General features: G+C 36.8%; 1 protein-coding gene across 4 annotated transcripts in view; it reads right to left on the minus strand.

Annotated features, from left to right (window-relative positions):
* CCDC14 (coiled-coil domain containing 14) overlaps positions 1-20,090 on the minus strand; it is a 40,492-nt gene extending 20,402 nt beyond the window's left edge. Inside the window, exons 1-9 of one of the 4 annotated variants that reach the window (XM_044914310.1) lie at positions 20,018-20,090; positions 13,042-13,097; positions 12,646-12,718; positions 12,338-12,407; positions 12,127-12,246; positions 10,647-10,883; positions 10,442-10,536; positions 8,871-9,369; positions 6,544-6,685 (exon numbers count right to left, since the gene is read on the minus strand). In XM_044914310.1, the coding sequence (XP_044770245.1) occupies positions 6,544-6,685; positions 8,871-9,369; positions 10,442-10,536; positions 10,647-10,883; positions 12,127-12,246; positions 12,338-12,407; positions 12,646-12,718; positions 13,042-13,097; positions 20,018-20,047 (1,322 nt within the window). In that variant the 5' untranslated portion in view covers positions 20,048-20,090. Of the gene's footprint in view, positions 1-6,543; positions 6,686-8,870; positions 9,370-10,441; positions 10,537-10,646; positions 10,884-12,126; positions 12,247-12,337; positions 12,408-12,645; positions 12,719-13,041; positions 13,098-20,017 lie in introns of those variants that run through there. The other 3 variants (XM_044914311.1, XM_021692497.2, XM_044914315.1) reach the window with 3 other exon arrangements.
* Between the last annotated feature and the right edge of the window lie 3,851 nt (positions 20,091-23,941).

Below are 23,941 nucleotides of genomic sequence, written 5' to 3' on the forward strand. Positions count from 1 at the left end.
ACCCAGGATCCCTAAGATTTTTTTCTTATGTTTTCTATAAGTTCTATTTAACTTATTAAGTTTAATAAATATTTAAGTTATATATTAACTTATTTAACCTATATATTAAGATTTGTGATTCATTTCAAGTTAATTTTTATATATGGTGTGAGGTAAAGGTTGAAATGGTCCTGTCCCTCTCTCCCTCCCTTCCTTCTTTCCTTTTTCGCTTTTTTTTGTATATGGCTCTCCAATTGTTCCAGCACTATTTATTGAAAAGACTATTCTTTCCCAATTGAATTTCCTTAGCATCTTAGTCAAAAATTGGGTTACCTTTATTTATTATTATTATTTTTTAAAGATTTTATTTGAGGGCAAGGGAGAGGGAGAAGCAGGCTCCCTGCTGAGCAGGGAGCCAGACCCAGGACCCCTGAGATTAGGACCCAAGCTGAAGGCAGATGCTTAACCGATTGGGCCACCCAGGTGCCCCTAAAAAATGAGTTACCTTTATATGTGAGTTTATTTCTGGACTCTATTCTGTTTCAATTATATATCTATCTTTACACCAAGGCCACACTGTCTTGATTACTATAACTTTATGTCTTAAAATAGGATAGTACCAATTTTGTTCTCCTTTCCCAAAGTTGTTTTGGTTTGGTTATTTTAGATTCTTTGAATTTCCATACAAATTTTAGAATAATCTTTCTAAAAAAAAGATGCTGGGTTTTCCCCAGAGTTACATAGCATTTATAGATCAATTTGGGGAGAACTAATATCTTAACAACAGTAAGTCTTATAATCTATGCATCCAGTTTATCTCTCACTTATACAGGTCTTCTTTAATTTCTCTCAGCAATGTTTTATAGTTTTCAGTATATAGGTCTTACACATTTTTAATCAAGTTTATCCCTAAATTGATCATATTTTTTGATGCTATTAATAGTATTGTTTTTAAATTTCACTTCAAATTGTTCATTGACAATGTATAGAAATATAATTGCCTTTTGTAAATTGATCTCATATCCTGCAACCCTGCTAATAAGCTCATTTATTAATTCTAGTTGCTTTTTTGTAGATTCTGTAGGATTTTCTACAAAGACTATCATGTCATTTGTGAGTAAGACAGCCTGTACTTTAAAAGGCTTTTATTCCCTTTCCTTGCTTTATTGCACTGGTAGAACCTCTAGCACAATACTAAATAGAAATAATAATCACTACTTGCTGGATATCATTCAGACATTTTTTAAGCCTATACAGAGAGAAAAAATTAGCCAAACAGATAATATTACAAATACTATTACAAATATTACAAATACTATTTTATATTATAATTTTATAAATACTATTTTTATAACATTACAAATACCATCTTAAAATACTGTGTATTGAATTTAGGATTAGATGATTTTATCTGAAGGAAAAGTAACAACTGAAATCAGAACTATTGAACTTTAGGCAAATATTTCTCTACTTCATAAAATAGTATTCCTAAATAACCTTAAATAAAGGAAATAGGATATAAAAACACTGATTTTGGAATTTTTATTGTCAAGATAACAAATTCTATTCTGTACCTTAATTTCCACAGTTGTCTTAGTTCTATGTGTAGATTCGATGTTTATCTCTAATCCACCCCTTTATTTGAATTCAACTCTTGGTTAGTTAGAATTTGCCATTCAACAATTATTTTTTGTGGTTTTTAAAGGAATCCAAGGGTGCTGTATTTTCTAAGTTCTTGCACACTTGAGAGTATGCCTTTACACTAAAAGGATTGCTGGGCCACATATGAGATTCTTGGGACATACTTTCTTTCCCTTAGACCTTTATAAATAATGTTCTATGATCTTTGGGTAATGAATATTCCTGTGAAAAGGCTGAGGTCAGCCTGATATTTTTCTCTTTACACATTATTTGCTTTTATTTTGAATGTCTAGAAAAGTTAATTTTATTTTGTCCTTAAGATGTGCTGACTTTATTAGCTTGATGTGGTGACTTTATTAGCTTATGTCTTGGTGTGGATCATTTTAATTTTCCTGAGATCCTGAATGCCCTACTGATCTGTTGACATAGATTTTTAGTAAATTTCCCTTTATTTACATTATCTTTTAACATTATCTTTAATCCACTTGTTCTGCTCTCTTTATCAGGAACAGTCATTATGCCAAATTGTGCATTCTTTGTTTGTCTTCCATATGTATCTTCTTTACAATAATTTTTAATTATTCTCTATTTTGTTTTGTTTTATTTCTTCAACCTTATCCACCATGCCTTCAGTCATTTAACAAACATTTATCAGAGTGAGTGTTAGGCACAATTCTCAGCACTGGAAATAACAGCAACAAACAAAAGAGACAAAAATTCAGCCTTCTCAAATTCACATAGAAAAGAAGACAGACGTTACCAGAAGCTAAGGGGAAGGAAGAGAGGGAATTACTGTTTAATGGGTACAGAGTTTATGCTGGGGATGAAAAAGTTTTGGGGAATAGACAGTGGTTATGGGAACACAGCATTGTAAAAGTATTTAATGCCCCTCAAATGTATACTTACAAAATGGTTAAAAAGATAAATATTATGTCATATTTATTTTATCACAAAATAAATAAATTTTTTTTAAAAAGGGTTTGGGAAGAGGAATAAGCTAAAGTTGGTAGGAGACACTGAACTATGAATTTAGTAGCAAATGAAACAGGAAGATTTGGGGGGAAAAAGCAAAACCCCCCAAACAACAAAATCAGCATTCATATTGCTTAGGTTCTAATGGAATATAGTAAGTACCCTAATGGAATATAAAAAACCTGACTTCATGTTTGTTTTCATTTTTGTAAGATGTTTGGCTTTTACTTTCCTGAGCTCATCTAATTCACTTTTCTTCTCCTTTGCTGTCTTTTCTCCTTTAAACAGCATTCTCTTTTCCTGCCTCTAAGGATTCTATTATCTTTAATCTCCTTGAAACTGTGGAATACTTTTTCAAGTTTTCTTGGGTTTGCTTTGAGCAAGTCATCTGGTGATGTTTATTCTTGACCCCCTTTTATCTCTTTTGTCAGTTTGCTTATTCTGAATATGCTATGCAAAGATCTCTCCTATATATTCTTTCTTCCCATGGCTTTTGTGACATCTCTCTCTCCTGGTTTTCCTCCCACTTCCCTACGTGCTCCTTCTTGGGTTTCTCTCACAGCTTCCTGCCCCCGTGTTCTTTCCTTAAAAAGCTGTTATTCCCCAGCACTTCACCCTTGGCTGGGTTCACACTCTATACCTTCCTGGTGAATCTACCACTTACACGCTGATAGCAAATCACCTGTTTTTAGTCACCATTGTCTCCAGTGCCTACAACAGTGCCAAATCTATAGTAATAGCTCAATAAAAATGTGTTCAGTGAATAACTCCCCAGTCTGCATTTCTATCCTGGATCTTGTTCTGTGCTCCACTTATACCATATAGATCTCCAGATGGTCTAAACGACAAATTTGGCATGTCTAAATCTTAACTCACTGGCTCTCCTATATATTCTATCTCAAAAATAACATGCAATAAACAAATAAACAATATATTCTTCCTTTAGTAGCTTCCATCTGGGAGAATTATGTTACCATCTGTCAAATGATCAAGCCAAAAGACTGAATGCCACCCCTGGCTCCTCCCTCTCATTCCTATTTCATTTTTTTGTTCTGTGTGAGGACATAATGGCCTCATATTTGAGTCTATAGTCAGGAAGTGGTCATGAATTCTAACTTGCCCTGTACATATTAAGGAACTCTCTAGCTCAATGGTTCTTAACTGGAAGTAGTCCCCTCTCAACGCTCATGCAGGAAATTTGGGAATGTGCAGGGGCTTTTGGTGGTCACAATGAATGGGGCACTAGAGACATTTCATGAGTAGGGACCAGGAAGGCTAAATGTTAAGAATGTTATCAGAAGTCCCAGGGGCGCCTGGGTGGCTCAGTTGGTTAAGCGACTGCCTTCGGCTCAGGTCATGATCCTGGAGTCCCAGGATCGAGTCCCGCATCGGGCTCCCTGCTCGGCGGGGAGTCTGCTTCTCCCTCTGACCCTCCCCCTTCTCATGCTCTCTCTGTCTCATTCTCTCTCTCAAATAAATAAAATCTTTAAAAAAAAAAAAAAAAAGAACGTTATCAGAAGTCCCAAATAAAACCTGTGCAGCCCCAAATGCCAAAAACGCCCAAATGCCACAAAAACATTGCACCTGGCTATTTTTTTTAAGCCACAAGATGGCAATAAACTCCAACAAAGTCCTGAAAGATCACTTTTCTGGCTAAAGAGAAACACGTGGTTTCTGAATGTCCAAACAGGAAAAAAAATTTTTTTTGATTGAAAACGCTGAAAAAGGGGCACCTGGGTGGCTCAGTCATTTCGGCTCAGGTCACGATCCCAGGGTCCTGGAATCGAGCCCTGCATCAGCTCCCTGCTCGTTGGGAAGGCTGCTTCTCCCTCTCCCACTCCCCCTGCTTGTGTTCCCTCTCTCTCTGTCTCTCTCTCTGTCAAAAAATAAATAAAATCTTAAAAAAAAAAAAACACGCTGGAAAACACTATTGAATGAACCTATGTATTCCAACTTACATTTGTAATGGAAATTATGGATGATTCTTTCTAAATTAAGTTACCAAAGAAGCACAAAAATTCCTACCCCTCTGCTGGAAACCTCATTCTACTAAAAAGACAAATTCCTTGTTTTTCAGATATTTCATTTTTAGAAGGTCAAGTAAACAGTGGGAATAGCATGCTATATAACCTTTGTCCTCTAAGGACACAGAGCCAGAAAGATCTGGTGCCAAGTCTGAAGAATAAGGCTAAACATCAAACTAATACCTTTTAAAAAAATTAAAAACAAGCAGTGGACCAATAAAGTAAGTCTCATTTTCCTGAGTGGCTTATAAAGTAGCTCCCAAAACAATTCTAAAATCTTCTAAAGAAGGGAAATAAACAAGAACCACTGATACTTCCCATGGGCACATGTTTAAAGAGATAATATTGTGAGACTAAGTTCTGGTATGTTTATTTAAAGACACCAATTAGTTGACAGTCATACCTTTAAAAACACGCTTCTTTCAAAGAGCTTACAGTATACAGTCTGCTATTCCACAAAATACACTTAAATATTGAAGTCCTGAAGTAAAAATAAGTTAGACTCTATTTCCTAGCAGAAGCAATGCAGAATGTAGAAATTAAGATAATTTGTTCTCTAAAATCAAACTACCCAGTTTGAATCTTTTTATACATGTGACTTTGGACAAGTTACATAACCTCTCTGTGCCTTGGTTTCCTCATCTGTAAATGAGCATAACATAGTATCTACCTCATGGAGCCATTCTGAGAATTTAAAGAGATGACATATATAAAGGCATAGGACATGAGAAACATTCAATAAATGTTAGTAGTAGTATTAGCTATTACCATTACTATTATATATTTATACATGTTTTTTATTTTGAAAAACTAATGCTATTATAGGTCAGAACTGAAGACAGTATTATTAGAATTTAAGCCCAGCAATCCCATCCTATATCACATTATCTTAGAGACTAATGACCTTCAGAGAAATAATCCTAAGCAAGTAAATCTCACTAGGTGTCATGCCTTTGCAGTCTCCCGATCCATAAATTTGAGCTCCTCTCCAACGAGGGATCCTATTTTACTACTTTCTAATTTCTTGAAAATGTTTGTGACAACGTCTACAGCTCATGCAACCATAATCCCAGCTCAGGGCTCACGCACACTACAGGGCCGCAAAAGAACCGACAATGTATTCTAATTCTCTGCAAAGTACAGACCCTGCAGTAGCAGCCTTGGTGGCCATCACGGAAACATTCAAAGTTAGGATATTGCTAATAATACGTGATTTCCTACATAAGTTAAAATAGCCAAAAGAAAAAATATCTAGGAATTTAAATGAGTTTTTTCTATGTCTGAGCATGATGGGGCTACTGGTGTTCACCCCTATCAGGTTCTCCTTTCCTCCCAGAGTGTATGGGCAGTATGGGAAAATTTTATGTCCCAAATCTTTACATTAGGCAGGGCCATATGCCTCATTTTAGCCTACAAAACAGAAGTAGAAGCAAGACTGTCACTTCTGGGCTGGGGTGTGTAGAGTTGGTGCGCCAGATCCGTCCATGTTCTCTTTTCCCTGAAAAACATGTCTTATGAGACAGTGGCTCATTAAGATGGAGGGAACCTAAACCCTGAGTGATAGAATGAAAGAGGGTCTTGGCATGAAGGAGAAAGAAACTTTGGCCGTGCTATGCCACTGAGATTCTAGAGTTTGTTACTGCAGCACAGCCCAGACGAGTCTGACAAATGTCCTGAGGAACTTCATTTTTCTCTCTATACCCTATCAACCAAGTGACAGTGGAGGCAAAGGAGGTGGAAGAAAATATGTCCTAGCAAGCAGAAGTAAGAATGCTGGCAATGTTTAGAAATGGAGAAGTAAAAGTAGAAACGCAATAAACAGTAAATCTATTTTTCTTACAGAGTCCTAGATAGCTCATTTGGCACCTTTGTTCTGGCCATAGGACATCTTTGCATATGACAAAAATATTCAAAGAATGATTTGTACCTGCGTAACTGAGCATTTTCACTTCTTAGTGGTTGCATGGCCAGTGCTATTTCAACTTGAATATTTGTGTTTCCACTCACTGCTGGAAGTAGAGATATACATGCCTCCAATTCTGTAATCAACCTCTGAATTTCCGAATCCTCTATAAAAGAGAGAAGAAGTAAGTAATAACAATACCATAAATTATTTTTGGATGATTATTCATGTGTATTACTAAAAAGAAAATTCTTCAGATATGTACATATTTGCTATAAACCAACAGTTCGATTACTTATAATTGTGATGTATATAAATCCTATTTTCCTCTTTCCTGCTCCCTGTATTTGCTTATTCAAAAGAATTCTAAAGAAATTAAATTCAGTGAACTAAAGATTAATCTTCTATCATAGGATTATTAGTCTTTTTTTTCAGTTAAAGAGTCCAGTAGGAAGATAGCTGACATGTCTCCTAGCTCACAATCTCAAAGGACTATTGGACTCCTATCACTGCTGAAGGGCTTCCTAAAATTGATTACAGTAATAACATTTACAACACAACCTTTGATCCTGGCATAAGCAAATAATTCACTTTAGGTTATTCAATTTGGCAAAATATTGAGGGAGGATCTACTCTGATAAGGTTTTATTATTTAATTTTATAAAGTAGATTTAAAACCAGCCACACCTCATTTGGTGTCCACATCAAAAGCAGTACCATTTTTGCTATATTAATTTCAGGAAGTGGATGGTTTGAGAGATGGCAAACAGACACAGGGAGAAGGTGGATTTTAGATCTTTTGTCCTTTTATAATTGCCCCTTCATTTCCATTCAAATTTTCTGTGGACTGAAAACATTTAATAATTATAATATTTACTCTCTTATACCCAAAAGAGGTAGAAAGTATACTCTAAATTACAAAACTTTACTCAATCCCATGGGTATTTTAACACCCTGATGTAAATAAAGTACATGTACACAGTAAACATCTGTGACTGACCAACTACTGAGAAGTTCCCTACCAATCCTTGGTAGAGTGGTTTTGCTCATAAGCATTCGAGGCAGAGACCTGGGCTCCACCATTTTCTAGCAATGGAACTTTAGTCAAATTACTTAACCTCCTGAAGCCTAGATTTCTTGATAGTTAAATAGAGATACCAATACCTCATGGGATTGTTGTGAGGATTAAATGAGATAATGCATATAAAACACTCAGCACAGTGCCAGGCACATGGTAAATACTCAATAAATGACAATACTGTTACTCTTATTATTATTCTTACTATGACTAAGTATTTGGTTAAGAGAATAGTAATAAATTGAAGGTCTGAAAACATGGAGATTTTAATATATTAAGCCTTCAGATTAATAGTGCCATGTTCTTATAACACATTTTAAGATTTGGAATCTCTTGGGCGCCTGGGTGGCTCAGTTGGTTAAGCGACTGCCTTCAGCTCAGGTCATGATCCTGGAGTCCCAGGATCGAGTCCCGCACCGGGCTCCCTGCTCCGCAGGGAGTCTGCTTCTCCCTCTGACCCTCCCCCCTCTCATGTGCTCTCTCTCATTCTCTCTCTCAAATAAATAAATGAAATCTTTAAAAAAAAAAAAAAAAAGATTTGGAATCTCTTTTTATCAATCTGCAAATATTAGGTATTCAGTCAGTGCTGCCATAATCAATTATTGTGGTTTCTATGGTTTCTAAGATGACAAATCTGTAACTCACTCCAAGTGAAAGCTATTATTTAGCATATACACATAATGAAAACAAATGAATATGATTTGGCTCAAATATCTCATAACTCCACCTAAGACATTTTTCTTGATTTAATTTATAAAAAAACCCCAAAAGTAAACTGAAAATGGCATTAAAAGGTTTGGATTACTTCTCAAAGTCAGATTTGTTAAACCTTATAACAGCTGGTTATTAAAGAATGATGGGAAGAAAATCTCTGCATCTTTTTAAAATAGGAAAAGTTACCAGTCTATTCTAGGGAGCTAATCATCTTTAGGGCTCTTGTAACCCCTAAAAGTTTATGGCTATAAATTCTCTTCAGTTGAATCTTTTCAAGGTCTTTTTTAATCAAGTAGAATGAATACACACTTGCAAGTAAAAGACTGTTTGACACTCTCTTGTACATTTCAAATCCACAGGCAACAAGAGATCAAAATCTAAAAAGTAACAATAAAATAGGCAGAACTCACTTCCTTATTAGCTCAAGACATATTTCTGTGGAAAATACCACAAACTCCATGTCGACTATTCTAAATATAAATGATGACTAAATAATATGACACTTCTGTTTAGCATTAACACCCCACTACAGAAAATTATTTTAAAAGTGCTCATATACCTTGCTCTGCTAGCAGGGCCTTGAGCTCTCCCAACAAATACTTTATAGTTCTGGCTTTTTCGGCACTCTGGTTCACATTTTTTGCCTTCTGCACATCCTTTATTCTTGAATCTCGCATGTGTATGTTTAAATCCTTTCCTTCACTTGTGACTTCTCCAATTTGTTCTTTGGCACATTTGTCTTCATTACTGGACAGGAAAGCTGGCGGCAACAGAGTGGGGCTTCGGCAAATCTGACTGTCCGGATGAGAATGCAAGAGATTCACATATGTTTGAATACACTTTAGTAGGTCTGGTTCCTTAGGAACTCCTTGCTGTGGCAGAATTCCATTAATAAGACCCAGCTGCTGAAATGGTGGAACAGTTGGTTTGTCCGCTTTAGGCAGGCTACATGGAACGCCAAGACCAGTACTGAAGGAATTCTGTAGAACATCAGCACAGTTCACAGAAACTGTTTTACTTTGTGATGCAAACTGGTTGTCACCATCAGTCTGAACCTCCTACAGACAGAAAAAAACAAGTTAAGCCTTCAAAAATATGAGCATTGACTTGTAGGCATTAACTATAATAAACTCAAACCAGAAATATTAGAAAATGACTTTTGTAGGATGGCGTTATAGCTTACCAGTGAGTAAGCTGGATTTCCCTTGAGCACGATATTCTAGTTTTTTTAAAGCTTATTAATTAGTTCACTCTGCAATATGGGAACATTATAAAGCCATGACTAAAATAAACTGTTTGCAAATATCACACATGGTTTAAAGGCATCAAAAATCAGTCCACCGTGGGACTAAAACAAACTTCCACTTTGGGAAATTGCATTGCAAGAAAATAAGCTCAAACATACGAAAAGCTTTTGCACAAATATGTTTACAGAAACGTTATGGTAGTAAAAAACTGTTACTTAAATGTCCTATCATAGGGGAGTAGTTATGTGGACTACAGTATATCCAGTAAATAGAGTATTAACATATTAAAAATTTACAAAAGGTATACGTTAATTGAGAAACATGTTTACAATAAAATGCTAAGTAAAAAAGGTAGTATATAAAACTGTATAATTTAATTATGACTATATATATATATTTAAAGATTTTATTTATTTGACAGAGAGAGAGCGCACAAACAGGGGAAGCTGCAGAGGGAGAGGGAGAAGCAGGTTCCCTACTGAGCAGGAAGCCCGACATGGGGCAAGATCCCAGGACCGTGGGATCATAACCTGAGCTGAAGGCAGGTGCTTAACCAACTGAGCCACCCCGGTGCCCTTATGACTATATTTTTAAAAGAAAGCAAACTTAAATAAAAACCGGAGAATTAAATGATTGGCAAGCGCTCTATCAATATGTTAACAGCAAATGTGCTTAAGTAGTAGGTATGGGCGATTTCTTTTTTCTGATAATCTCTTTCCTCCTCCCCCCCTTATCATCATCCTTAATGAATGGGTAAAACTTTTCTAGTAAAAAATAATTTGAAAAAATAATGCATTATCAATCAGTAAACTCAATTTTTTCTCTTAAGGTGACAATTTCTCAAAGCAAATAACTACTTGTATAATGTATAAACTGTACCCACAGAATGAACCACTGGAGGGCAGGATGGATGCTGAAGTAACTGGACTGGGGTGGAGGTAGATAAGCCATAACTAGAATGTGCAGTTGCCTGAGATTCTAAAAGGTAAGAGGAGAAAAAGTTATCACATCTCATACTGCTTTTACAATAAGTAGGTAACTTAATTAGAGTTTATATTCATGCTTTTTAAAATATCATTCATACTAACCAGAATCAGACATGGTCTGGCAAGGTACAGTAGGAATTCCATTAGGGTTGTTCTTTGAAGCCAAATTATTCATCAGTGACATCTGAGTCTGCACATGCTCACAGAGGGCTTGGTATATTATGGGTGAATACATTCTATAATGATCTTGCAATGACCAATTCTGTGGTATATCTGATGAGTCTCTCTCACTTCCAGCAGAAGCTTCATTAGGTATATGCTTCTTATTATCTGAAGATACTAATATGGAAGAAGGGAAAACAAATTCTTGAAATATGATTCTTCAAAAACTTTTACCATAAAATATTAGGGAAGAAAAGACTCTCAGAAATAGCTCAATTTATCATCTACTTTATAGAAGGGCTTTACCACTATCACCCCCTAAAGAAAATCACCTCAAATTGTCTTTTAAAAGTAGTTAATGAATGTGTACATTCTCCAGTCAAAAATTATTTTTACCACATCTTTAAAATCTCTATTAAATGGTATCTGTAAACTCTCTCCTACAATTACAAGACCCCTCTTTACGGGTGTTATTTCTAAAATCTAATAAAACTCTTTCACCTTGCTCCTTGTCCAGTTCATGCTCTCAGGGGAAAATAGAGTAAGAGAGACAGGAAACTCTGTAACAATTCTGATACTTGGACCATTAAAAAAAAAAATCAGAGCTTTGAGAGCAAGAATAAAAGTGCACTTAATCTACACGCTGGGCCCTCAGACAAAATCCTAAACCTGGCATTTAAAGTTGAGTAATAAACTTACTTACAACATATACACATAAAATGACTTTAAAACAATTAGTATCTATAAGTATGCACATGAAACACAACCAATTTGTGGTTATTTATGGAATTAAGTGGCAAGGAGAACAAAGATAACTCTATATACCTCATAAATGTCATTCTGAGTTTGAACTTTCTTCTACAAAACCCAGTCTGTCACTTTTTCTACTTTTCTTCTTGGGAAAGTGATGGTAAACAAAGTAACTACCCAGTAGTTAGAAGCAGAATAGAGAAAGAGAAGCATAAGCACACACATACACACCTGAATAACCCACATATTAAAATGAAAGACCAACTGCATACTCCCAATAATTTATCAAAACCCTCAGAATTAAAGATTATATATATTTTAAGATTTTATTTATTTTTTTAATAGAATTTTTTTTTTAATTTATTTATTTGAGACAGAGAGATACAGAGAGAGAGACAGAGAGTAGGAGCAGTGGGGAGAGGCAGAGGGAGAGGGAGAAGCAGACTCCCCTCTGAGCAGGGAGCCTGATGCGGGGCTCGATCCCAGGACCTGGAGATCATGACCTGAGCCGAAAGCAGACGCTTAACGACTGAGCCACCCAGGCGCCCCAGATTTTATTTATTTTTAAAGTAATCTCTACACCCAACATGGGCTCGAACTCACAATCCCAAGATCAAGAGTCACACCCCCAAAGATCATATTTAAACAAAAAAGAGAAAAAAATACTTACAAATTTCCTTCTGGACTCCTGAAGGAACATGTTTTTCATGTCCTTTCTTTTTAGCTCCAAATCTTTTGCCTTCTAAGGATCTGGGATTATATCTATTTTCTGAATATGCTATTTCTGAACCTATTAATAATTAAAACAAAAATTCATTTGCATTAAGAGAATTATTTGAGAAAAGGTGATTAGCAAAGAGGTATTTAAAAAATTAAAAAACCTGAATCTTCATTTCTCAAAATGTCCTGCAGCAAAGAAGCACAACCATCAAGCCCTTGTACAGTTTCAGTCTGTAAGGAGAAAGCCATTTAGAAATGCATAGACAAAATTTTAGTGCAGAGGAAAAAAAAAAATAACAAATTATGTAGTTTTAAAATTTTTTTTCAGAAGCAATTTATTATTGGCAGAAATATTTTAAAGTGAAAAGCCTTCAATACTTTACCTCTGAATTTTTATTCCCAATTCTTAGTTTTTAACCTGAAAATTAATTATAATAGTGTATATTGTATCTATTCAGTTTAATCTTACCTGACTTTCTGAATCAGAATGGATAGCATAGCCAGAATCTGCATTAAAACGTGATATCTTTCTTAAATAGGTCCTAGAAAACAAGTTCGTTAATATTTTCACAAATACTACAACATTTTTTTTCCAAAATATATTAATAAGTAGTCATTTTCTTCCCAGCAAAGGTTGGATAAGAAAGCTTGTCCATAAAATGGACTTAAATAGGATTTTATAAAGATTATAAGGGCTGTTAAACACTAAAATGATTAACATGAGTAGATATGGAAGGTTCCTCCCCTGAGTCTGTGAAGGTAGAGACCCACCTAGTTTTCTGGGGTAGGCAAAATTCAGTGCAGCCCAAAGACCTGAAATGTTTCTTGAGATTTTCTGAAGTTGTAAACTTCTTTAAATACTTACCCTTTCTTTCCATTTGTTAATTTAGCAGGTCCAGTGTGTTTTCCTGAAGATAACACCTATGATATAATGCATTATATTATAGTAAATATACAAATATTGTTCTATTATATTCTCAGTAGGCGGTCTTGACAAAACCTGAAATGTTGTTTCCTTTCTTTTTGTGGTAAAAACATGACATAAAATTTACCATTGTAGCCATTTTTTAGTGTACAGTTCTGCGACATTAAATAAATTCACACTGTGTAACCAACACTACCATCCATCTCCAGAATCTTCTCATCTTGCCAAACTGAAATTCCGTACCCATTAAACATTAACTTCCCACCCACTCTTGCCCCCAGCCCTGGGCAACCACGCTTCTAATTTCTGTCTCTATGAATTTCACTACTCTAGGAAGCTCATATAAGTGGAATCATACAGTATTTTTCCTTTTGTGACTAGCTTATTTCACTTCACCTAATGTCTTGTAGCAAGTGTCAAAATTTCCTTCCTTTTTAAGGCTGAATAATATTCCATTTGATGTATATAGCATCTTATTAATTTTTTATAAATGTGCTATATCCTATAAATCCATAATTACAATTGAACTCTTATTAATAGTTTGTTCTACATAAAATGTCAAGCAAACAGCACATATATTTGTTCCTTCTATCTGTGTAAGCTGAAAATGAAACTGAGGTATTATTTTAACCAGAAGTATCTACTAGAGTTAAGTTTGGACTATATTCAATCTGAGCATGTCCTACATTCCCCAAGTCTTCAAAACATAAAGTTAATTCAACATACAGCATAGAGTTCATAACTCTGATTCTATTTATCCACATTATTTAGAATGCCTGACAAGACCAGCCCATGAAAACTCATTATCCAAATTTCATTCTCTTACTTTCTTCTCAAACTCATATAACAATATTTTTAAAACAATTTTTTATTATTTTTAAATATTAATAACAATTTGAATTGTTATTATTAAAAGTAAAATAAGTGGGCTACCTTTTGTGTACAAGAAAAAAATGCACTTGCTTTAACGTGCATCCACTATCTTGAAAGTTAGCCAGGTAAAAGTTCATTGTGTTTGGGGGCGCCTGGGTGGCTCAGTTGGTTAAACAACTGCCTTCGGCTCAGGTCATGATCCTGGAGTCCCAGGATCGAGTCCCGCATCGGGCTCCCTGCTCAGCAGGGAGTCTGCTTCTCCCTCTGACCCTCCCCCCTCTTGTGCTCTGTCTCTAAAATAAATAAATAAAATTAAAAAAAAAAAAAAGTTCATTGTGTTTGCCTCTGGGGAGAGAAAATGAGAATCTGGGGGACAGAGCAAGAAGGGAGACTTTCCATGGTATACCTTCTTATATCTTAATAACAGATAACTATAATCTCTATTTAAAATATAATTTAAAAAGGATTTTATTTATTTGCCAGAGGGAGAGAGCGAGTACAAGTAGGGGGAGTGACAGGCAGAGGGAGAGCAGGTTCCCCGCTGAGCAAGAAGCCCGATGCAGGGCTCGATCCCAGGACCCTGGGATCATGACCTGAGCTGAAGGCAGACGCTTAACTGACTGAGCCACCCAGGTGTCCCTAAAATAGAATTTTTAAAGGACAAGTTAAATTCCCTATTCACTCCCTCATTTCACCCTTCAGAAGTAGTCACCATTGTTGGCAGTTACATTTATGGTTTCTCTTGACATGTTACATATTTCATCCCAAGATAGCTTTCAGCAGTAACTATTAAACTATCTGGAGTTATATGCAACTGAGAGCACATTTTAAAAACTGGGTTAATAGAGTTACACTTCTCCTTGAGATAACCCGGGATATGATGGAGTCATAAGGCCAGCAATGAGAACCAACGCCGTAGGAAATAAGACCCTATGTAGTGTTGCTCTGCTGGTCCCTGCATGACATCCTTAGGGTCTTTCCCGTTGGTACATACATATGTTGGTGTTCTGGCCAGAATCATAATAAAATTCCAAACCATGGTGCTGCTATGTTCTAGACCAAGTCTAAAAACAACTACCACAATTATTTTATTTCAAAATTTTAAAAAAAGTATAGAGGTAAACACATGCCATAATTGTAGGATAACATGATATTTCTCTAAAAAATATACATGAGGTTATATTACAGAAAACAAGGTAATGAAAATTACCCAGGATAAAAGCAACAGTAACTATAATAATGGCACATTTCCATCAAAACTTTTTTTTGTAATTTTTATTTTGAAATAACAGTACAAAGAATTTCTGTATACCTTTACCCAGATTCCCCAACTGTTGATATTTCACTATATCTTCCATGTTCTCTCAAAATATATATATTAACATAATATATACAATACAAAAAATATATACAAATAGTATTATTGTTTTTCTGAACCATTTCAGGGTAAGTTGCAGGTATGATATTAAATATTTATTCCTAAATATTTCCCAAGAACACGGTCACTTATATAACCACAGTATAATTATCAAAACCAGGAAATTAACACTGATACTGTATTATAAATTACATACCTTACTCACATTTTGCTGATTATTCCAATACTGTTCTTTATAAAAAATAATGCTAGTACATGTGCAATGCAGGATCATATGTTGCATTGAATTGTCACACCTCACTAGTCTCCTTTCATCTGGAATAGTTCCTTGGGTTATCACTCACTGGCTTTTATAAGCTTCACATCTTAAAAATACAAGCCAGTTATGTTGTAGAATGTCCCTCCGGACATTTAGACTTGTCTGATTTTCCCTCATAATTAGATTGAGGTTGTACATTTTTGGCAGAAATACCACAAAAGGGAAGTTTTGTCTGTCTCAATATGAGTAAGCACATGGTATCAATTTTCCCATTATAGCTGATGTAAACTTTGATTATTTAAGATGGTGTCTGCCAGGTTTTTCACTGTAAGGTTATTATTTTTACCTTTGTATTAAGCATTTAATGGGCAGATACTTTGAGATTATGCAGACTTCCTATTCATTAGACTTTCACCCAGTAGTTTTAGCACCCATTGATGATTCTTGCCTTAATCCACTTGTTTGTGAAATGGTGACTTGTCTAACTTACATCATTCCTTCTACATTTATTAGTTGGCATTCAACTCTAGGTAAGCACTTTTCCTTGTTTGTAAGTATGGACTCATTCTATTTTATTCAATGGGTTATGATCCATTATCATCATTATTTAAAATATTTTGATGCTCCATTGTCCCAGCTTCTGTCAGTGGTAGTCTTTTCAAACTGGCTCTTGTATCATTTTAATATGTCCCCACTATTTTTTGAGTAATTCCTTACTTTCTGCAACAAGGTGCTCTGGGCTCATCCTTTGGTTTTGTTTTTTCATCGTAGTAAGAACACTTAACATGAGTTCTATTTTCTTCACAAATTTTTAAGTGCACAATACCATATAGTTAACTACATGTATGATGTTGTACAGCAGATCTCTAGAACTTATTTATCTTGCATAACTGAAACTTTATATCCATTGAACAGCAACTCCCCAAATCCCCCCACCTCCAGCCTCTGGCATCTGCCATTCTGCTCTCTGCTTCTATGGATTATGACTATCTTAGATCCCTTATATTAATGGAATAATGCAGTATCTGCCCTTTTGACTGGCTTATTTCACTTAGTATAATATCCTTAAGATTCATCCCTGTTGCATATGGCAGGATTTTTCTTTTTTTAAGGCTGAATAATATTCCATTGTGTCCATTCATCCATCAGTAGACATTTAGGTTCCTTCCACATCTTGGCTACCATGAGTAATGCTGCAATGAACACAGAGGTGCAAATATCTCCTTAAAATTGTATTCTTTTGTATAAAAACCCCGGAGTAGAATTTCTAGATCGTATAAGAGGTCTATTTTTAACTTTTTGAGGAAACGTTATGCTATTTGTTATAGCAGCTGCACCATTTCACATTTTCACCAACAGTTTATAAGTGTTCCAATTTCTCCATATCCTTGCCAATGAGAATTGCCATCCTAAAAGGTGTGAGGTGTTATCTCATTGTGGCTTTGATTTGCATTTCCCTAATGACTAGTAATGTTGAACATCTTTTCATGTGCTTACTTATACATCTTCTTTGGAGAAATGTCTATTCAAGTCCTTTGCTCATTTTTTAATCAGGTTATTTGGTTTTTTGCTATTGAGTTGTAGGAGTTCCTGATATAGTTTGAATATTAACCCTTTAGTAGACAGACGGTTTACAAATCTTTTTTTCCAGTCCGTAAGTTGCCTTTTCACTCTGTTGTTTCCTTTACTCTGCAGATGCTTTTTATTTTGATGTATCCAGGCTCATCTTATAATTTTCCTGCTTCAGCTGTGGAGTTGACCATTCCTCCATGAAGTCATGGTTCCTTTTAGTGGACGATGGTATTTTGAAACCAAGATCTAGGCACTAGATATTGCTACTGGGTGTTCTAATCTTTTTTCATATCAATTATTTACTTAGTCATAATGACTAGCTAGTTACAAAAGAGTAAATCTTATGGTTTTATTTTTAAATCTGTTTCCATATTAGCATACCTTCAAATTTTCTTTTAATGGTTGTACAGTATTTCTTTGAGTGGAAGTAATATAACATGTCCTAGGTTTGCTTCATATTTTTCACAATTGAAAAACAAGCCTGAAATAAACCTCCCAATATACAGAAAAAAGCCTTTTCATAGTCAGGACTAAAAGCTTATTTATTTGGTGAAAGGCCATTATTCATTTAATAGCCCTTGACACAAATTACAAAAATACTCTCCAAAAGGAGTGCCTCAAATCACAATGCATGAGACAATCGTTTTGTTTTATCTCACATTTACTTCCACTGGGTATTATCATTACACTATTTTTCTTTGCTATTTGAGAAAAATATAAGCTTTTCTTACAAGTTGTATCTCCTACCAACAAGTACAAGATAAAATTACATTTGTAGAATAGAGTATCCCAAAGTCTTTCATTTCCATTTAATCCACATCCCATGATTTATTATTTCCATGAAGTAGAACCTAAATTTCAGAAAGGAGGCTTGTTCAACGTCATGCATCTGATTAAATATAGTGTAGTGTTTAAAAGAATGGACTCTGGCACCAGCTTTGTAGGTCTGAATCCTGCTGCACTGCTAATGAGTTTTGTAACTACAGGAAAATTATTTGAACTCCTCGTTCCTCACTTTCCTCGTCTATAAAATGGAAATGATAATAGTATCTACCTCATAAGGCTATTATGAATATTAAATGAATTATGTGTACTATGTAAAAATACTTAAGAGTAGCATCTTTCACACAAGTGCTACCTAAATGTTAGCTATTCTTATCGTTAAGATGGTTGTAAACTGTTTTTAAAGGAACCAAATTTTGTTGCATATTTATGCCAAGAGTGAAACAGATGTTTTACCAGGTTCTCTCATTTAATCTCCCCAATTCTTTGAGGCAGAATGATACCTACTTACACCTATTTTATAGCTAAGGGAAAGGAGGCTTAGAGAAGGAAAAAGTACTTTGCTTAATATCACTACCACAGTAGTGGCAGACTGGGAATCTGAATCTGTAGGTGACCATGATTACAAAAACCATGTTTTCCCCCGCTTTCTGACTGCACATACTCTTGAGTTTACTCAATGTAAGAGAAAGATCTAAAAGGGTAAGGATGGTCAGGAAGTACTCATGAAGAAAGTCTTTTGAGGGGCACCCGGGGTGGCTCAGTCGTTAAGCGTCTGCCTTCCGCTCAGGTCATGATCCCAGGACCCTGGGATTGAGCCCCATATCGGGCTCCCCGCTGGGCGAGAGGCCTTCTTCTCCCTCTCCTACTCCCCCTGCTTGTGTTCCTGCTCTCGCTATCTCTGTCAAATAAATAAATAAAATCTTTAAAAAAAAGTCTTGAGCCAGGTCTTGAAAAAAAGCATAAAATTCACATTAATGGGGAAGACAGCCTTATAGGTGAATTGATAAATGGAGATTAAAAAAACAGAAAGAGAGGTGGATATATTTAAAGAGGAATAAGATCACTCTAGGTAGCGAGTCTCTGAGAAATAGTTGATTCATTACCTGAAAATCTACTATATGCCAGGTGCTGTCCAAAGCCTTGAGAATATAGAGATAAATTGTGTAATAAGGGAGGTAAACATACTGGCAACGTCTCTCGCCTGAAAAGCAGTTTGATTCTGGTTAGCACAGAGCACAAAAGGGGCGGCAAGGAGCACCCAAACAATGGGGATGTACGAGTGCTAGGCAAGCCTTCTCTACGTCGCCCTCGAGCTGAGGAGATGGAGAGTGGAGGTACCAGGAATAGAAGAGCATTCTAAGCCGGACAGAAAAGGAAGTGCAAAGGCATGGAAGCATGAGGGGGCATGGGGCATCCAGGACATGCAGAACAGGTGAACAGTGATGGATACTTCAGGAATGGAGGCGGGGTCTGGTAAGGAATGCACTGGTGGGATCAAAAAACGCTGTACTGACAGGCCAAAGAACTGAGATTTTTACCTTGAAACCAAAGTGTTCGTGTCAATTTTTAAGCAGAAAAGTGAACCATTTAGTTACAACGAGGGGCATGCATTTGAGAAAGGTAAGGCTGAAGGCGGGGGCACTAATTGGGAGACGTTTGTTTTTACCAGTGGTAAAATAACCAGCAATTGTGACGGAGGACCAGCTAATAGCGGCACTAGGTGGAAAAGCCGGGAACCTGGATTTGATGCGACAATGCCTTGGAGCGGTTCCTCCACCCAGGGCGGAGGCTGGACTCGAACCCGCGCCCCACACCGAAGCCAGCACTCTGGCGGACTACTACGATTAAAACAGAATATACGTCTAGGGACGGAGCGGCTGTTAGGATGTTAAGATTGGGTGTCCCCCCAACTCCCCTTTCTCAGCATTTTTAATGCCGCCGCATTGTCTGTTTTTACTTTTTTCAGAGTTTTGCACTTCTCCCGGCACTAGAACCCCCTCAATCCCTCTCTACCCCCATGGTGGACGCCTCAGGTCCGCAGCCCTCACCTGGCCCGATCGAGATCCGGACCTGACCATCTCTCGCAGCCTCAGAGAAGCCCACACGGAGGGAAGTAAAGCCGCCCGATAAGAAGAATTAACCGCCGCTGACTCCCGGCCCCCCTTGGCCCGCCCCCCAAGCTTCCGCTTCCGGGAAGGAGCCCGCCGAACGCCGCGCCTCATCGTTTCGGGAGTACAGCCAAGGTCTCTCCAGTACGCTCAGCGCAGCGCTCTGGGCGTGCGCAGTTGACCCCTCCCAGCCGCCGGCTCGTCACACACAGGCAGGGAGCGTGGGAGAAGCCCACAGCATGCGAGCCGGGCAGGGCGGGACGGGGCCGGAGGTAGGGGGGTGGGGCCGGCCGGGAGGGGCTCGGAGTGCGCACGGGGCTGAGGAGTCCCGCCCCTGAACGCCTGAAAGAAATGAGTTCACTGCCCTGTTGCGAGGGCTTCTGGTGCAGGACCTGTGCCCTGCACGAGCCGGGGGAAGTGGCGACAGGCATTCTCCAGGGTCAGAGGAAGGGACTGAGGAAGAGGGCGGTTAGGTTTCAGAGGGAAGTGGTTCGCTCTGTGTTTTGTGTGCTATTTTGAATGACTTTGTTTTTGATAGTCAATAAAAATCAATCCTCGGTCTGGTTATCTTTGCGTAATTCTGATGGCAATTTCAAAATTATTCGCTGTCGCCCTTGATCTCAGAATGATGCTCATTAGTTGGGATTTTTGTTTTACTTCCATGCATACTTGTTTACTCTTCAATCGAGGTAATTACTGTTAATGAAGAATGATTCAGTGTTCCTATATTAGCATGCTTCACGGTTTTTAATGGGAATTAGTCTTTAGTGTTTAAGACATTGAGTTTTGGGTTAATGTTTTAAATCGAATTGGGGAGAAATTAACCCAACTGATTACATTTTTTAATAGGAAGAAGAGCTACGTTTTGAAAGTCTTAGTTAAAATTAAAATAAAAATCCAAAACCTAAAATCATACTGATTTGGGGAAACCAGGTATTTAATAAATTTAGCTTTGTATTGAATTAGACTTGAAAACCTCTCCCTTTCTTCATCCCTCTCCTATAAGTGTTTTTAACATAGTTACTTGAGATTACAAAGTTTTTTCCTTAAGTTGACTTGGTTTTTAGAAACTTACACTGATTTTTCTTAATACATGCTTATTTTAGAAAATAGAGATAAGAAATGAAAAATCATCCATAATCCCAGAGAGTACCACTCTTAGCAGTTTGGTGCATTCCCTTCTAGATTTCCCCCAACTGTATATATATGTATAAATATATTAAAACAATAATATGATATGATGCATATTATAACATGAGAGTTTTAATATCAACATCGATTCTCAGTAATTTACAATTACAAAATGGCTGCCTGGTGTGCCATTTTCCTACTGTTTGGAATTTTATGCTCCTCCCCCTCCTTTTTGTTTGTCTGCTTTTTGGTTTTCCCTTTTTTTCCCGTCCTTTTTAGCTTTTAAGGTAATAGCTCCCAGTGTTTTTTGTCTTTATTTTCTCACCTTTTTTTTTTATTGTGGTAAAATACACAAAACATAAAATACACATCCTAGCCATTTTTAAGTGCACAATTCAGTGGTACTAAATACATTCATAATGCTGTGCAACGTCACCACCATCATCTCCAGAACTGTTTTCATCTTATGAAAGTCAAACTGCATACCCATTAAACAACTCCCCATTCCAGCCCCCAACGCCCGGGAAGCCCCCGGCAACCACCATTCTACTTTCTGTCTCTATGATTTTGATTAAGTACCTCGTATAAACAAGATCATACAGGGGCGCCTGGGTGGCTCAGTAGGTTAAGCGTCTACCTTCGGCTCAGGCCATGATCCCGGGGTCCTGGGGTAGAGTCCTAGGATGGAGCCCCAAGCCCTAGGTTTGGCTCCCTGCTCTGTGAGGAGCCGCTTCTCCCTCTCCCTCTGCCTGCCACTCCCCCTGCTTGTGCTCTCTCTCTCTGTCAAATAAATAAAAATCTTTAAAAACAAAACCAGATTATAGAATATCCTTTGTGACTGGCTTATTTCACTTGTCTTCAAAAGTTCATCCATCTCACAGCATATGTCAAAATTCCCTTCCTTTTTAAGGCAAAATAATATTTCATTGTACGTATATACCACTATTTATGTTTATCTGTTGATGGACATTTAAGTTGCTTCCACATTTTAGCTATCGTAAATATTGTTGCTGTGAACATGGGTATACCAATATTTCTGCCAGACGCTGCTTTCAATTTTGGGGGGTATATACCATCATATGGTAATTCTATTTTTAATTTTTTGAGGAACTACCATACTCTTTTCCACATGGCTCTGCCATTTTATATTCCCACCAATAGTGATACCATTCCATGTTCTCCACATTCTCCCCAACACTTATTTTCCATTTGTGTTGTTGTTGTTGTTTGTTTTTTATAGTAGCCATCCTAGTGGGTGTGAGGTGGTATCTCATTGTAATTTTTATTTTCATTTCCCTAATGATTAGTAATGTTGAATATCTTTTCATGTGCTTATGGGTCATTTATGTATCTTCTTTGGAGAAATGTCTATTCAAAACCTTTGCCCATTTTTAAATTTAAATTTTAGTTAACATACAGTGCAATATTGGTTTCTAGAGAATTCAGTGATTCATCATTTATATACAACCCAGTGCTCATCACAACAAGTGCCCTGTTTAATACCCATCACCCATCTAGCCCATCCCCCACACACAGCTCTCCATCAATGTCAGTTTGTTGTCTGTTGTTAAAAGGCTCTTACAGTTTGTTTCCTTCTCTCCTTTTTCCCCCCTTCCCATATGTTCATCTGTTTTATTTCTTAAATTCCACATACGAATGAGGTCATACGGTGTTTGTCTTTCTCTGACTGACTTATTTCACTTAGCATAAATACACTCGAGCTCCATCCACATCATTATAAATGGCAAGATTTCATTCTTTTTATGGCTGAGTCATATTCCATTGTGTATATATACCACATCTTCTTTATCCATTTATCAGTCGGTGGATTGGGCTCTTTCCATAGTTTGGCTATTGCTGATAATACTGCTATAAACATCAGGGTGCAGGGGCACCTGGGTGGCTCAGTCAGTTAAGCGTCTGCCTTCCAGGGTCCTGGGATCAAGCCCCACATCAGGCTCCCTGCTCAGTGGGGAGTCTGCTTCTCTGTCTCCCTCTGCCCCTCCCCATGCTTGTTCTATCTCTCTGTCTCAAATACATAAATAATCTTTAAAAAAAGAAACAAAAAAACCCCACATCAGGGTGCAGGTGCCCCTTCAGATCACTATATTTGTATCCTTTGGGTAAATACCTAGTAGTACAATTGCTGGGTTGTAGGGTAGTTCTATTTTTAACTTTTTGAGGAACCTTCATATTATTCTCCAGAGTGGCTGCACCAGTTTGCATTCCCATCAACAGTCCTTTGCCCATTTTTTAACTGGGTTGTTTGTATTTATGTTGATGAGTTTTGGAGTTCTCTACATATTCTGGATATGAATATCTTATCAGATATGTGATTTGTAAATATTTTCTCCTATTCTGTGGGTTGCCTTTTTACTCTCTTGATATTGTATTTTGATGTACAAAACCTTATTTTCATGAAGTTTTCAGTTTGTCCATTTTCTCTTATTGCCTGTGTCTTTAGTGTCATATCTAAGAAATCAATGACAAAGCGAATGTCATGAAACTTTTGCCTTAGGCTTTCTTCCAAGATTTCTATAGTTTTAAGTCTTCTATTTAGATCTTTGATCTATTTTTTAGTTAATTTTTGTGTATGGTGTCAGGTAAGTATCCAACTTCATTCTTTTGCATGTAGCTATCCAATTTTCCCAGCATTATTTGTTCGGAAAACTGTCCTTTCTCCATTGAATGGTCCCTTGTCAAAAATCATTTGACTATATATGAGAGTTTATT

This window comes from Neomonachus schauinslandi, chromosome 1 (assembly GCF_002201575.2).
Source record: "Neomonachus schauinslandi chromosome 1, ASM220157v2, whole genome shotgun sequence".
NCBI lineage: Eukaryota > Metazoa > Chordata > Mammalia > Carnivora > Phocidae > Neomonachus > Neomonachus schauinslandi.